Source organism: Mustela nivalis (assembly GCF_964662115.1).
Source record: "Mustela nivalis genome assembly, chromosome: 6".
NCBI classification, from domain to species: Eukaryota; Metazoa; Chordata; class Mammalia; order Carnivora; family Mustelidae; genus Mustela; species Mustela nivalis.
In genome coordinates, this window is record NC_139025.1 from 14,189,573 (window position 1) to 14,205,540 (window position 15,968).

At 39.6% G+C, this 15,968-nt stretch overlaps 1 protein-coding gene across 2 annotated transcripts in view; it reads left to right on the forward strand.

The window, feature by feature from the left end:
- The window catches only part of RBM25 (RNA binding motif protein 25), a 56,294-nt gene that overhangs the window by 15,403 nt on the left and 24,923 nt on the right, over positions 1-15,968 (forward strand). For both annotated transcript variants that reach the window (XM_082733395.1, XM_082733394.1), the window contains 2 exons: positions 7,263-7,320; positions 11,685-11,845. In XM_082733395.1, coding sequence (XP_082589521.1) covers positions 7,263-7,320; positions 11,685-11,845 — 219 coding nt within the window. The remainder of the gene's footprint in view (positions 1-7,262; positions 7,321-11,684; positions 11,846-15,968) is intronic.

Genomic DNA, 15,968 nt, shown 5'->3' on the forward strand with positions numbered 1-15,968 from the left:
AGGATCATGACCCAAGCCGAAGGCAGAGGATTTAATCCACTGAGCCACCCAGGCGCCCCTAAAATGAATATTCTTATAACACATTTTTGCCACATGCTTTCTACACACACACACCCACACACACACACACATGCACGCACGCACACACACAAACTTTTTTTCCTCAGTAATTGGAGAGTAAGTTGTGACATGACATTTCCATCTCTGAGTACTTCTCGTGTCTCCTAAGACCAAGGACATTCTCCTATATGATCATAAAACCATCATTACATTTAAATTTAAGGCTGACACAGTATTGCTCTTTTTCCCCCAATATAGTATTGTTAACTAAATATACCTATTTTCTATGATTCATTCAAGAATCATACATTGCGTTGAATTGTCATACCTCTTTAGACAACTTCTGTAATACAGAATACCTTTGTCTTTTTTTTTTTTTTAATGTTTTATTTATTTATTTGACAGAGAAATAGCAAGAGAGGGAACACAAGCGGGGTGAGTGAGAGAGGGAGAAGCAGACTTCTAGCAGAATAGGGAGCTTAATGTGGGGCTCAAGCCCAGGACCCCAGAATCATGACATGAGCCAAAGGCAGAGGCTTAATGACTGAGCCAGCCAGGTGCTCCCTGTCTTTTTTTTCTTTTTTGCTTTTTTTGTTTATGACTTTCATGACATTAACATTTTTTGAAGAGTCCAGATCTTTTGCAGTGTGTCCCGATTTGAATTTGACTATTTGCTCATAGATTCAGAGTAAGCATTTTTTGTACGAATGGTTCATGGGTGATGTCCTCAGTGCAGCATAATTAGAGGTATCTGGTGTCTCTTGGTCCTGCATTTGGTAATGCTCAGTTTAGATACATGGTGGTCCCATCTCTCTGTTGTGAGGTTACCTTGTTTCCTTTTGTCATTAATAAGTAACCTCTGGGTTAATGTTTTGAGATCATTTGAGTTGTGTCCTGTTGCAGATCTCTCCCTGGCAGCCTTTAAAACAATGATTTTGGCATTTAGTGGGGAATTAATTACTTTTAAGGTTTTTATTCTGAGGATAAACAGTAAGTTCTTTTGTGTTCATGAAGTCAGTGGTTTTCCTTTTTTTTTTTTTTTTTTTAAAGATTTTATTTATTTATTTGAAAGACGGAGATCACAAGTAGGCAGAGAGGCAGGCAGAGAGAGAGAGGGAAGCAGGCTTCCTGCGGAGCAGGGAGCCCGATGCGGGGCTCGATCCCAGGACCCTGAGATCATGACCCAAGCCAAAGGCAGCAGCCCAAACCACTGAGCCACCCAGGCGCCCCAAGTGGTTTTCCTTTTTGTCTTCATTGAAAAATTGTTACCTCGGTGACAAATGAGCATTAACTGAAATAACACTGAATGATTTTATAATGAAAAACGAGTACTGGTACTCCCTCTCCGTTCCATAATCTCCAGTATTTTTTTTTTTTTTAAGATTTTATTTATTTATTTACTTGACAGACAGAGATCACACGTAGGCAGAGAGGCAGGTGGAGAGAGAGGGGGAAGCAGGCTCCCTGCAGAGCAGAGAACCCTATGTGGGGCTCAGTCCCAGTATACCGGGATCATGACCCGAGCCGAAGGCAGAGGCTTAACCCGCTGAGTCACCCAGGCGCCCTCCACTATTTTTTAGAGAAGTTATTTTTAAATCTTTTCCTTCTTGATTTTCTTGCTGTTTCTGTTTTGTAAGTTGTATGAACCTTGTGTTAAAACATGTTTAGGCGCGCCTGGGTGGCTCAGGTCATGATCCTGGAGTCCCAGAATTGAGTTCCCCATTGGGCCCCCTCCCCTGCTTGGCAGGGAATCTCCTCCTTCCTCGAACCTTCCCCCTTATCATTCTCTCTCTCTCATTCTCTCTCTCTCAAGTAAATAAAATCTTAAAAAAAAAAAAAAAGTTTAGAAAATAAACACCACAAAACCTAGCTTTGTCGCATTCAGTATTGTGATACTAGCTTCAGATTTTTTTCCCAAAGAAATAAATCATTACAGTTGGCCCTCAGGCCTACTTCTTTCTTCCACAGAGGTAATCATCAGGGTCATCCACTATCCTAAATTTGGTGTTTATCATTCTTTTGTGTATTTTTTACTTTATTTTTATTTTTTTAAAGATTTTATTTACTTGAGAGAGAGTGAGTGAGAGAGTGAGAGATCACCAGCAGGGGGAGCAGCAGAGGCAGAGGGAGAAACAAGCTCTCCGCTGAGCAGGGAGCCTGACACGGGGCTTGATCCTAGGACCCTGGGATCAATACGTGAGCTGAAGGTGGATGATTACACCCAGGTGGCCCGGTTTTTTTACTTTAATTACATATTTATGTATTCATAAAAATCTACAATTCACAGGTTTTTATTCTGTACTCCACAATTGCTTTTTTCACCTAACATATATATAACTCCACTTATTTATTCCTGCTGTATAACATTGCATTGTAGAAATGTACCTTTGGTTGTCAGTTTTCCAATGATGGTTATATGGACTGTTTCTATATCTTGATACTATGTTTTGTTGTGTTATTATTGGTGATTGTCTTCCTCAGTCACATAAAAAAAATTCTATCATGTATTCTTTTCGAAGTGGAATTTCTGAGTCTTAGGGCATGTTTTCTTCAATTTCACAAGATTATGCCAATTATTTCCTGAGGTGAAACATTGGGAGGGCATTTTTTTTTTTTTTTTAAGATTTTATTAACTTGACAGAGAGAAATCACAAGTAGACGGAGAGGCAGCCAGAGAGAGAGAGAGAGAGAGGGAAGCAGGCTCCCTGCTGAGCAGAGAGCCCGATGCGGGACTCAATCCCATGACTCTGAGATCATGACCCGAGCCGAAGGCAGCGGCTCAACCCACTGAGCCACCCAGACGCCCTGGGAGGACATTTTTAAAAAACCATCTTTATTGTGGGGCACCTGGGTAGCTCAGACAGTTTAGCACCTGCTTTCAACTCAGCCATGATCCCAGGGTCCTGGGATGGAGTCCTACATCAGGCTCCCTTCTCAGCGGAGAGCCTCCTTCTCCCTTTGCCTCTCTTTCTCTGTCTCTCATGAAGAAATAAATTATTTTTAAAAAACCCATCTTTATGTGATATAATTCATAGACCTTCAGATTCATCCTTTTATAATGTATAATTCAGTGGGTTTTAGTATATTCAGAAACTTGTACAAACTTCACCCTGTATTAAATTCCAGAACATTTTCATTGCCCCAAGTAGAAACCCTGTATTCTATAAGTCATTTCCGGTTGCATATGGCAACCACTCTTTCTGTTGGTGTAGATTTGCCTATTCTGGGCATCTGGTATAAACAAAATCACAGAATATATAGTTTTTCGTGTTTTGTCTTTTTTCATTTAATATATTGTTTTCAGGCTTCATCTATATTGTAGCATATATCAGTATCTCATTCCTTTTTTATGACCAAATATTCTCTCTAATGGATATACCACGTTTTATTTATCCATTCATCAGTTGATGGATAATTGAGTTGTTTCCACTTCTTGGGTATCACAAATATTTGTGTGCAGGTGTGTGGAGGAGATATATATACATTTATATTTCCTAGTTGAAACCTCTCTGTTTCCCTCCTCCCCTCCCTTTTTTTTTTGTTTTCTTTTTTTTTGTTTGTTTGTTTTAAGTAGGGTCCATGCCTAGCTGGGCCTGAACACACAACCCTGTGATAAAGACCTGAGCTGAAATCAAGAACCAGACCCTTAACCAGCTGAGCCAGCCAGGTGCTGCAGAGCCGCTTTTTAAACCTGTTCCTGACATATCTGCAGCAAAGTGTTTTGTTTTTCAGCTTTATTCCTGAATTTTTCGCTTCCCTTCATTTCTCATTTAAGGCATTCCTTGAATGTCTGATCAAGGATTGTCTTCAGATTTGAGTTAGGAATTGAAGTTTTTGGGGGGTACTTGGCTGGCTCAGTGAGTGGAGCGCACGTCTCTTGATTTGGGGTTGAGTTTGAGACCCATTTTGGGTGTAGAGATTTATTAAAATTTAAAAGAAAAGGTTTTGTATGTATAAGGTGGGTTTTTAAAATACTGAGCATCGTTGTAGGGTAATCTAGCCAGCAGCTAGAGGTTTTGAATGTTAGTATACGGAGTTCTTTTCCCGAGGGCTGATTGGTTTCTCTAGAAAACTTCCAGTTTCTTGCCTAGTGAGTATATGATTGGCTGCCTATATGGGGTTGGGGGGGGAGAACTGCATTGAAGTGTATCGGCTACTTTTACTTTCTTCGTTACCCGTTCTGTGTCCCATCCTGATCTTTCATAGCTATCTGCTGCTCTGGATCTGAAGCCTGTTCTTTTCACTTTCTTCACACAACTTCATTCTGTCTTCCCTAAGGATGGAGATTAAGTGTAGTTGCCTGTAAAGCCTGCAGGCTGTCTTCTCAAGGGGTGAGGAGTAAAAGAACTCGAGGCTTTGATTATTCTATATTCATATTGTCAGGCAATCGCCTGGTTTTGTTTGTTTGTTTTTAAGATTTTATTTGGGAAAGAGAGCACAAGGGATGGGGATAGAGGGAAAAGCAGACTCCCCACTGGGCAGGAAACCTGGGGATCTCTTGATCCCCAGACCCTGAGACCATGACCTGAGCCAAGGGCAGACACTGAACTGACTGAGCCTCCCAGGCACCCTACAAGCACCTGTTTTTTTTCAGCCTCGTGCTTCAGCCCCATTCTCTGCTGTGTGTACATTTTACCTCCAGTCCAGATGTCTTGGGGTTGTGGAATCAGTTAGCCTAATTCTTAGGAGTACCTTCATCTGTAGGTACTTGGGAGTTCTAGCCTTTTTTGCTCTACTGAATGAGTTCCCATCCTTGCATTTGTGTTTTTTCTTTTCAAAATTTTGTTGACTGCTGCTGCGGTTTACCCATTTTATGTTTGACCTCACGGATTTTTATCTTTTATATTCCTAGATAATCATCATTTTATTGGTTTCTCTGAAGGGAAATGTGAAAAATTCATACATTCTCTAAGCTTTGACAGGCAATCTTCAGTTACCATTTCCCACAAATAACTTTTTTCCCTAACCTTCTAGTTTTTACTTTAATAATTAGAAATAATGTTTGGGGCTCCTCAGTGGTGTAGTCGGTTGAGTGTCCAACTCTTGGTTTCAGCCCAAGTAATGATCTCCGGGTTCTAGGATCAAGCCCTGTGTTGGTCTCCCTGTTCAGAGGAGTCTGCTTGAGATTCTTTCCCTCTCCCTTTTCCCCCCTCCCTGCTTGTGCATTCTCTCTCAAATAAATATATCTTCAGTAAAACAAAGAAATATTGTTTAAAAACTTCGAAAGTAAACAAAATAATGTTTTACTCTTCAGACAACCTGCCCTATTAATATTTCTGATTTATGGAAATTTTTTTCTTTACATAAAGTCTTACTATATTGTCTGGAATTCTGTGTCCCATGTTATTTTTGCATCCCATGTCAAGCAATTTTCCATGTTTAAAGGGGCGCCTGGCTGGCTCAGTAGAACATGCAACTCCTGATCTCAGAGTTGTGAATCTGAGCCCCACGTTGGGTATAGAGATTACTTTAAAAAAAATCTTTAGGCTGGGACGCCTGGGTGGCTCAGTTGGTTAAGCAGCTGCCTTCGGCTCAGGTCATGATCCCGGCGTCCTGGGTTCGAGTCCCACATTGGGCTCCTTGCTCAGCAGGGAGCCTGCTTCTCCCTCTGTCTCTGCCTGTCATTCTGTCTGCCTGTGCTCGCTCTCGCTCCCTCTCTCTCTCTGACAAATGAATAAAATCTTTAAAAAAAAAAATCTTTAGGGGCAAAATAAATCTTTAGGGGTGGGACACCTACGTGGCTCAGTGGGTTAAGCCTCTGGCTCGGGTCATGATCTCAGGGTCCTGGGACAGGGTCCTGGGATTGGACCCGTATCCAGCTCTGTGCTCAACAGGGAGCCACCCCCCCCCCCCCGGCCTACTTGTGATCTTTCTCTCTCAAATAAATAAATGAAAACTTAAAGATCTTTAGGGGTACCTGGGTGGCTTAGTCGGTTAAGCGGCTGCCTTTGGCTTGGGTTTTGATGCCAGGGTCCTGGGATGGAGCCTCACATCGGGCTCCTTGCTCAGTGTGGAGCCTGCTTCTCCCCTTCCTGCCATTCCCCCTGCTCATGCTTGCTCTCTCTCTCTCTCTCTCTCTCTCACTCTCAAATAAATAAAATCTTAAAATCTGTTTTTAAAAAAGGTTTTATTTATTTATTTGACAGAGAGATCACAAGTAGTCAGAGAGATGGGGGAGGGAAGGGAAGCAGACCCCTTGCTGAGCAGAGAGCCCGCGGGGCTTGATCCCAGGACCCTGAGATCATGACCTGAGCCAAAGGCAGAGGCTGAACCCACTGAGCCAGCCACCCAGGTGCCCCAAAAAAAGAAAAAATATTTTTGAAAAGTTCTTTATAATACAGATGTATGTTTTGAAACATAATCTTTAGGGACTCAGTATTTACTTGAATTGACTGTAGTTTTTTAGTAAGTATTATAATACTGGTAATTTTGTTTTTTTAATGTATACATTTTGGGTAGGATAGATAATGCTGTAAAATTTCTAATTTATTAAAAGGTAGTCAAGGGGTGCCTGGATAGTTAAGTTGGTTGAGTTTCTGACTCTTGTTTTCTGCTTAAGTTGTAATCTCAGTGAGATGGATCCCCAAGTTGGAGTCCTCGCCCATCTTGGAGTCGGACTCCTCGCCCAATTCGGAGTCGGCTTGGGATTCTCTCCCTACCCCTTCCTCTCTGCTCTTCTTCCCATTCTTTTTCACTCTCTCCCCACCCCCAAAATAAATAAAATCTAAAAGGTAGTCAATTTTCTGCAAATAAGAATTTGTAAGAATTTATATTTTTCTTTTAAATGATGTATTATATATTTCTTTCATATAATAGATATGTGGGAATTGAGGGAATTTTTTTTTTTTTAATTTATTTATCAGAGAGAGAGAGGGGGAGAGAGCTAGCACAGGCAGATAGAATGGCAGGCAGAGGCAGAGGGAGAAGCAGGCTCCCTGCTGAGCAAGGAGCCCGATGTGGGACTCAATCCCAGGACGCTGGGATCATGACCTGAGCCAAAGGCAGCTGCTTAACCAGCTGAGCCACCCAGGCGTCCCGGAATTGAGGGAATTTTTAAAAAATTAATAGGTGTTACGATTTTTTCAAATTTTTGCTTGTATTTTTCTCCTGGTGGAAATACCAGCTGTGTTCTTATATTCTTTACTGATTAGTTGATTTGTCAAATGGTGATGATCATTTTTTGTTTTATTTTTCTCTTTAAGAAATGTGGCTTGGTTTTGAGCTGGAAGAGAGTACAAGGTGCATCTGGAAAACTTCAAGGTAGGTAATTTTTTCTTACTGAGATCATTTTAACTTGCTTAAGTCACTTGTTACATGTTTTGCTCTCATTGCCCTTAACCATGGGAGTATTCTGTCAGCACTTCTTGTCTTCCTCCTTACTGGAATAGGATTAAAGGCATTTGGAAGATTTAGCTGAATTGAGATTAGAAAGTGGAAACGTATTAACAGGAAAGAGGTAGGAGAGGAAAAATTACTCAGACTGTTTTTTTACAATGTTATTTTGAAAAGTCCTTTTTCTCAGAGCAGGAGTATATGATCAACATTCAACAATTACGACTTAGGAAGAAAGCAGAACAGGTGGTGAGATGACCTGTTAGTCTTAGATGCAAATTGTTCTTTTTATACTTGTTCATATAAGCACCTGTTTGATGTGCTTTCTTTTTTTGTTTTTTTAAAGATTTTATTTATTTATTTGACACAGAGAGCGAGATCACAAGCAGGCAGAGAGGCAGCGGGGTGGGGGGGGGAAGCAGACTCCCTGCTGAGCAGAGAGTCCGACTCGGGGCTCGATCCCAGGACCCTGAAATCATGATCTGAGCTGAAGGCAGAGACTTAACCCACTGAGCTACCCAGGTGCTCAGTATTCTTTTTTTTTTTTTAAAGATTTTATTTATTTATTTGACAGAGACCATGTGTAGGCAGAGAGGCAGGCAGAGAGAGACAACGGGGAAGCAGGCTCCCCGCTGAGCAGAGAGACCGATGTGGGGCTCGATCCCAGTACCCCGGGATCATGACCTGAGCGGAAGGCAGAGGCTTTAACTCACTGAGCCACCCAGGAGCCCCAGGTGCTCAGTATTCTTTAAACAGTGCATTCTTTAAACAGTATTTATTATGGGAAAATTCATATATAAAATTAAAACACAATAAATTCCTATATACTTATCACCTGGCTTTAACATTTATCAACTGATGCCCAGTTGTGCTTAATCTGTACTCTGTCCTTTCCTCCTTATATTCTTTTTAAGAAATCCCAAGCGTCCATCATTATGCCTATAAGTATCTTGGCATGTGTGCCTAAGACATAAGAGTTTTTTTAAAACATTAGCAATAGCATTAAACAATAGCATTAAAAAATGCTATTATAAGACTTTCAAAAACTAATTTTTTTTCTTAATATCCTGAGTCCGTTTTCTGATGTCCAGTTGTTGGAAATATCAAGTCTTTTTTAATAGTTGATAGAGGATCCATATATAGTCCGCACATTGCAATTGGTTGGCATATTTTTGAGTCTCTCTTAATATTTTAAGTTCTCTCTTCATTTGGAAATCTTTGTGGAAGAAAGTGGTTCATTTGCTCAGTAGCATTTCTGGAGTGTGGATTTGCTGGTTGCAGGTCTAATAGAATAATGTGCCAGTGCTTTTCTATCCTCTTTATTTTATGTAAACTGCTTGTATCTTGAGACTCCATCAGATTTGAGTTTGCATGTGTTTTTGTTTTTCATTTGTAAGAATATTTTAAAGGCAGTGTTCTTCATCATGAGACACTGTTTTTTTAATTTTTTAAAATTTTTGTTGTAGCAGCTGTTGTCTATTCTTGGATTGGTTCATTCATTGGAGGGCTGCAAAATGAGCTAGTCTATTTTGAAGAATACTTCCTTCATTGAAGTACAAATCTTCCTTATCAGAATTAATTTATATAAGGAAAACAGGGTAAATGCTGTGGTTCTTTCATTTTTCAAAAGAATGAATTGATGCTCTTAGCATCATTTAGCAGTGACTTTTTTTTTTTATTTTTAAGATATTATTTATTTATTTGACAGACTGAGATCACAAGTAGGCAAAGAGGCAAGCAGAGAGAGAGGGGGACGCAGGCTTCCTGCTGAGCAGGGAGCCTGATGCGAGGCTTGATCCCAGGACCTTGGGATCATGACCTGAGCCAAAGGCAGAGGCTTTAACCCTCTGAGCCACCCAGGCACCCCAAGCGGTGACTTATTTTTTTAAAGTAGGCTCCGCGCCCAGTGTGGAACCCAGTGCAGGGCATGAATTCATGACCCTGAAATCAAGACCGAGCTGAGATCAAGAGTCAGATGTTCCACCGACTGTGCCACCCAGGTGCCTCAGCAGTGACTTTTTTTTAAAAGATTATATTTATCGGATATAGAGAGATCACAGGTAGGCAGAGCAGCAGGCGGAGAGAGAGGAGGAAGCAGGCTTCTTGCTGAGCAGAGTGCCTGATGCAGAACTCGATCCCAGGACCCTGAAATCATGACCTGAGCCAAAGGCAGAGGCTTAACCCACTGAGCCACCTGGGCACCCCAGCAATGACATTTTTTTTTTTTTTTTAAAGATTATTTATTTATTTATTTGATAGACAGAAATCACAAGTAGGCAGAGAGGCAGATAGAGAGAGTGGGGGAAGCAGGCTCCTTGCTGAGCAGGGAGCCTGATGCGGGCCTCAATCCCAGGGCCCTGAGATCATGACCCGAGCCGAAGGCAGAGGCTTTAACCCTCTGAGCCACCCAGGTGCCCAGCAATGACATTTTTTAAGAAGCATTTGAACTTAAGGATTGAAGCATATTCAGTTTCTTACATTTAATAAGAATTGTCATTTTCACTAGTGAAGCTTAAATTGTTTTAAGTTAGCTCTATAAAGTTATCTAGAAGTTTTTTTTTTTCCCCTGTTTTCTTTTTATTGAAGATTTTATTTATTTATTTGAAAGAGAGACAGCTAGAGAGGGAACAAAAGTAGGGGGAGTGGGAGAGGGAGAAGCAGGCCTCCCATAGTGCAGGGAGCCTGATTGGGGGCTTGATCCCAGAAGACTGGAATCATGACCTGTGCTGAAGGCAGAACCATGAGGACTGAGCCACTCAGGCACCCATAGAAGTTTTTCTGTCCCATGCTTAGGATTAGCCATTTCTTTAAGGAACTCTGGTTCTGTTTAGTGGGAAATGCTTTAAAAAACCAACTAAAATTAGGTATCCTCATAAGACTTGTTCAGTCTTGGTGAGCCACGCTGGCTCAGTCAAGGAGCGTGTAGCTCTTGATCTTGGGCAGTGAAACTCTTGATCTTGGGGCTATGAGTTCGAGCCCCAGGGTGGTTTAGCAAGTACTTAAGTATTAAAAAACAAACAAACACTTGTTTAGTCTTTGCCTTTATGTTTTTCCAGTGCACATTAGCTTACATTCAGGACTTAAAGGTTTTTATTTAACCTTTTCTGTAATGTATCTTCTCCCCCCCCATACTGAAAATCCTTAGTTTCAAGGACATTGGGATGATAGACTATTAAATTAATTATGGGCTTGCTTCATCTCATATTTCATGTACAGAGGTTTAAGACTGTTAATCATCAACAATATGATTATAGAAATTTTCTTTTTAATTGGCAAGTCTTTTGTCTTAAGATACATCACTCAAAAAAACCTGTGGTCAAATTTGTTGTTTTAAAATCACTCTGAATAGTTCATCTCTGTGTTTGCGTCCTTAACTCTACATATTTTGATTCGTTTGTTTTATTTTCAATTTTTAGGTTACTCTTCTTTTTTTTTTAATTTAAAAAATTTTTAAAAAATTTATTTAACAGCGAGTGAGAGATCACAAGTAGGCAGAGAGGCAGGCAGAGAGAAAGGGGAAAGCAAGCTCCCCGCTGAGCAGAGAGCCTGATGCGGGGCTCGATCCCAGGTTAAAGTGTTTGTTCTAATATCTCTGGTTTAAAGGCATGGTAATAATGGTGAGACTAGTTACTAAAATTAAAAAAGAGAAAGATTAAACTTATTGTGAGGGTGAAAGGTCAGTACATTTGTAGTTTAACTTCTCAGAATTGAAAAGTGCTTGTGGGGTGCCTTGGTGGCTCAGTTGGTAAGGCATCCATCTGTGTCTGCCTCCTCACGGCGGGGGTGGGGGTTGGGGGGTGGTTTGCCTGAGATTCTTTCCTCTTTTCCTCTGCCCCTGCTCACAGGCGTGCATCATACTCCCACACTGTCTCTAAAATAAGTAGATAAATCTTAAAAAACAGAAGTATCCTATTTAAAAAAAAGGAAGTTCTTATGATAGGTTTAAGGAGGCTGTTGTCACTAGCTCAGGAGATCTGATGGAATGGATTCAGGAAATAAAAGACTCAGTTATGAAATCTGTTGTTCTGGTAAATATTAGCACTTCTAATAGGTAGCAGTTTGCTTGATTAGAATTTTTCTTTCTTTCCCCTGTTTTTGTTTTCTTTTTTTCTTGTCATGATTTGAGGGTGCTAAAGATAAAATGATCAAGGGTAATTGAAGGAAAGGGAGGAGTGACAACATGAGTAATTCTGCTAGTAGAACATTTGGTCTCTGATGATTTTAATTGCCCATAAATATTTTGTTTTCACAACTGTATTGATATTTCAGTAATTCTTTACATCCGTTTTTAGCCTTTGGCTTCTGTGAGTATAAGGAACCCGAGTCTACCCTCCGCGCGCTCAGGTTATTGCATGACCTGCAGATTGGAGAAAAGAAGCTCCTTGTTAAAGTTGATGCAAAGACAAAGGCACAACTAGATGAATGGAAAGCAAAGAAGAAAGCTTCTAATGGGGTATGTTTCTACAGTGTTATCTTTCTAGGCCAACTGTGTTCTTCCAGTGTAAATACTTCTTATAAGTGAATCTGCTATGGGGCTTCCCAGGATCATCCTCATCATAATATGTCCTTGTGGCTAAAATGCAGGAGGGTATTTTTATAGCTTATAGTTACTTTCAACTTTTTATCTACCCATAATGGGTGGATGACTGTTGGTTTGCTTGTTCCAGGTTGGTATGAAGGTAGTGAGGGAGGCTGGACAAGGTTAACTTGCCAGAGAACACACTGGTACAGACTATTCCAAACAGAGCTAATTCATTAAGGCAGCTTTGTAAGTAAGTACAACAAAATATATTTCAACCTACACATTAATTTTAATTAGTTGCCTTCTGTTTTAGAAGTACACAAGTTAACACATCTGACTCTTGATCTCAGGTTAGGTCTTGAGCTCAGGGTCATGAGTTCAAGCTCTGTGTTGGGCTCAGTGCTGGGCGTGGAGCCTTGAAAAAAAAGGATATCCTTGAAAAAAAAAAGTTCTAAAATAAATGAAAATAAGTCTTTTTACTTACCTCAGATTGGTGGCCATATTAAACGAAGATAAAGTAAAAGAAATTTTAACATGTTGTGTTGTATATATCATTTCTGTTTTTCAACAAAACAAAAAATAACAAAAACCTGGTGTATTTCCTATTACCTTTTGGAATTTCAATCATGATGGATTTAAAGTAGGTTTATTGTTACTTTATTGTTTCTACAAAAAACCAAAAAATCCTTTTTGCTGTTTTAAGGTTTTCATTCTCATTGGAAATAGAAACAGCTTTCTTGGTATTAACCCTCCCTCCTTTCCAAATAACATTGTATATTCTTTGTAAAAAATTCATAAAGCAAACTATAAAGAAGGAATTAGGTACCACTGTAATCCCATCACCATTAGGAACCACTGCAGACATTTTTGTTGCATATTCTTCCAGAGTTTTTTCTGTGTATGAATATAGTTTTTTATGAATTTGTTTTTCTTTCATAAATACAGGATTGAGTTCTAAGTATTCTATAATTAGCTTTTTAAAATTGTATCTTTTTTTGTACTTCTAATAATATTTTAACTGATTCTCTGCATTTTGTTTTCTCTCATCTATTAAAGCATTGCTTACATTTCTTTTTTAGGTTTTACTTATTAATTTGACAGAGACACAGAGAGAGGGAACACAGAGAGGGGAGGTGGAGAGAGGGAAGCAGGCTTCCCGCCTAGTTGGAAGCTCAAGCAGGAATCCTGATACGAGGCTCGATCCCAGGACTCTGGGATCATGACCTGAGCTGAAGGCAGATGCTTAACAACTAAGCCACCCAGGCGCCCCACTGCCTTTATTTCTAAAACTAATTATATCAACCCGCTTTTCATGCATCCTTAATGATTTTGAATTTCTTAGAGTATAAAGTCCATATTCTTAGTATGGCATTCAAGGCTTATTCAGTCTTCCGTTTTGCTTTTTCTTATTAGTCATTCTGCATGTGTCAGTCATGTATCCCTTCAAACTTCTTTCGTTCTTTGCTGACATCTCATGTCCTTGGTGCCCATTCAAGCTCCCCGTTGCAATTCTGTCTATATAGTTCTAATTACAATGCTATTTAATTCGGATAGCCGTCATCAGTCCTACCTTCGATTTCTCTCAGGCAGAATTAATTCCTCTTCCCACTTTGTTCCCAGGTTTTTACTGCTGTTAGGTCAGTGCTTTGTAACATACATTGTTGGTATCTCTGTCTCTCACACCCCTTATATCCTGCTTTATTTCCATATCTGATTATAAGATAGAAACGGCAAGTAAGATTACAGACTGTGTGTCTTCCTCTTGAACTTGCACAGAACCTAAGACAGTGTCTTGCCCGTAGTAAGAATGGAATGATCCTTCATTGAGTATCAGTTGCAGTTACATTGTTCACCTGATGATCATTCTGTCTTTATCTCGCTTTACAAATAAATAATAATATGCAGTTTCTGTATAATATCAATTAGATTGCAGATGAGCAGTGTAGCCTGTCACATCAAAAAAACAACTGTCTGAAATAAGACTTTCCAGATTTTCCTTGTAGTGGTAGCCGAATTATTTAAAATAAAGGGTGGAATTAAATGAAATTAATGTCTTCACAGTTTTTATGTAATTCCCTGAGGGTCTTTTTTTCCCCTCTGTTGTTTAATCATCAACTGGTGAGGTGGTTTGATTTGTAACATTGCAAATAATGTACTCTGAACATGAAGTAAATGACTTTCACTGTATATGTAAATAAGGAAATGCACAATTGTGTAACTTTAATTTGTAATCACTATTAGTGAGAGGAACCATGATTTAAATCTGTTTATATCTTCAAAAATGGCATGGGGGAAAAAAATGGAATTGGAGCTACCTCCAGTAAAAATAGAACAATTATTTCAAAACAGATGAAATTTAAAACATTAACAGACATGACTTCTGGGTGTGCATGGCATGGTGCCCAGAGATACTTGAAGCCACAAGCAGACATGATGTAATCTGCTGGTATGTCCATTTAACTTAACGATATTGGTAAAAAGAAAAAGTTTAGCTGTTCTGTCAGATAAAAATTTGTTTTCAAATAACTTAAGCATGTATAACTGTTGTGGAACTAGATGACAAATTTGTCATGATTTTTCAAGATAAAATATGAGAGGGTATTGTTCTTTCTTCTTGATTGTTGATTGTTGGGAGAAGTCTGGAAAACAGTGACCTAAGATGGATGATGTGAGCAGAGACCTTGAGGGGCTTGTGTGGTGGTGCTTGAGTCAGGCATTTTCCTTTCAGTCAGAACACAGAACACAAGTAGTTGTGTAGTTCTCTTGGACTAAAAAAGAAACACAAACTTTTCCTTCTGTGATATATCTGATTATTTTTGGTTTTCTTACATTAACAATTGGGTAAGAGACTTCAGCTAATAAGCTCTCCTTCTAAAAATGTACATTTCCCCTATGGATCAAGGGGCAGTAGTTATTCAGAAGGTGATGTGAATTCCTTCATTCCAACTGCTTTATTTCTAATTTAGGTAAGACTAGCTGTACTGATACTTATATTTGATTTAAGATGGTGGTGGTGGGGAATTTGGGGGCTTATGAGTATTTTTAAATGACTAGGCCTTCAGATTCATATAATCCCACTTTTATCTTTTTCTTTGTTTTTAACAGTTCTATTTATTTGAGAGAGCATGTGTATGCACAAGTGCTGGGGGAGGGGCAGAAGGAGAGGCCGACTCCCCGCTGAGCAGGAATGCAAGGCTGGGACTCCATCCCAGGACCCTGGAATCCTGACTTGAGCTGAAGGCAGGCACTTAACTGACTGAACAGCCCAGGCACCCCACCCGGTTTCTGCCTTTATGCTTAGAGAAGCATGGAGATGTTGAGGGTTCATGGATAGGAATTTAGCATGTGGGGAAAATGCTGATGACAGACTTGATGCTCTCTCATACAGTATATTTCCATAATAAAGAATTTAGGTATCAGTAGCTGAGGGTTTGGGTTGAATTGGCCCATGTGTGTCTTAGGACCTAAGTTTCAGTGCAAGTTAGTGTTGGGTTAATTTTTTCATTTAAAACCTGTGGAGAAGCATAGTATTACTGAGGGGATTTTTGTAAAAGCTGCACAAAGACCTTCTTGGGATATATTATTGGTTTAAAATAAAAACTTATCACCACGATTATAGTTTACAATGTTTTTGGTAAATAATTTTAACAGATATTTACAATCCTTGGTGAAGCTGCTCATTTTTATCCAAGATACCAAGTAGTAAGTTGGCAGAAGAAGATTGGATAAAGGGGTGCCTGGATGGGTCAGTTGGTTAAGTGTCCGACTCTTGTTTTCAGGGACATAAGTTCACCTCTCTGGGCTCCATGCCCAGCGTGGAGCTAACTTTAAAAAAAGATTAGATGAAGAGTAAGGAACTCAGAGTAGTTTTAAAATACTGCACATTATGACTTGACTTGAAGTTAACTGCTTATATTTGCTAAATGCTTCGGGGCAAGGTGATTTCTTTTTCCAATATCGAATTATTTTTGGCTTCTAGCATAGTATCTTGCATACACAGTAGGCTCTTAAGAATTTGTTGAACCAGGGGTGCATGGCTGGCTCAGTAGAACAT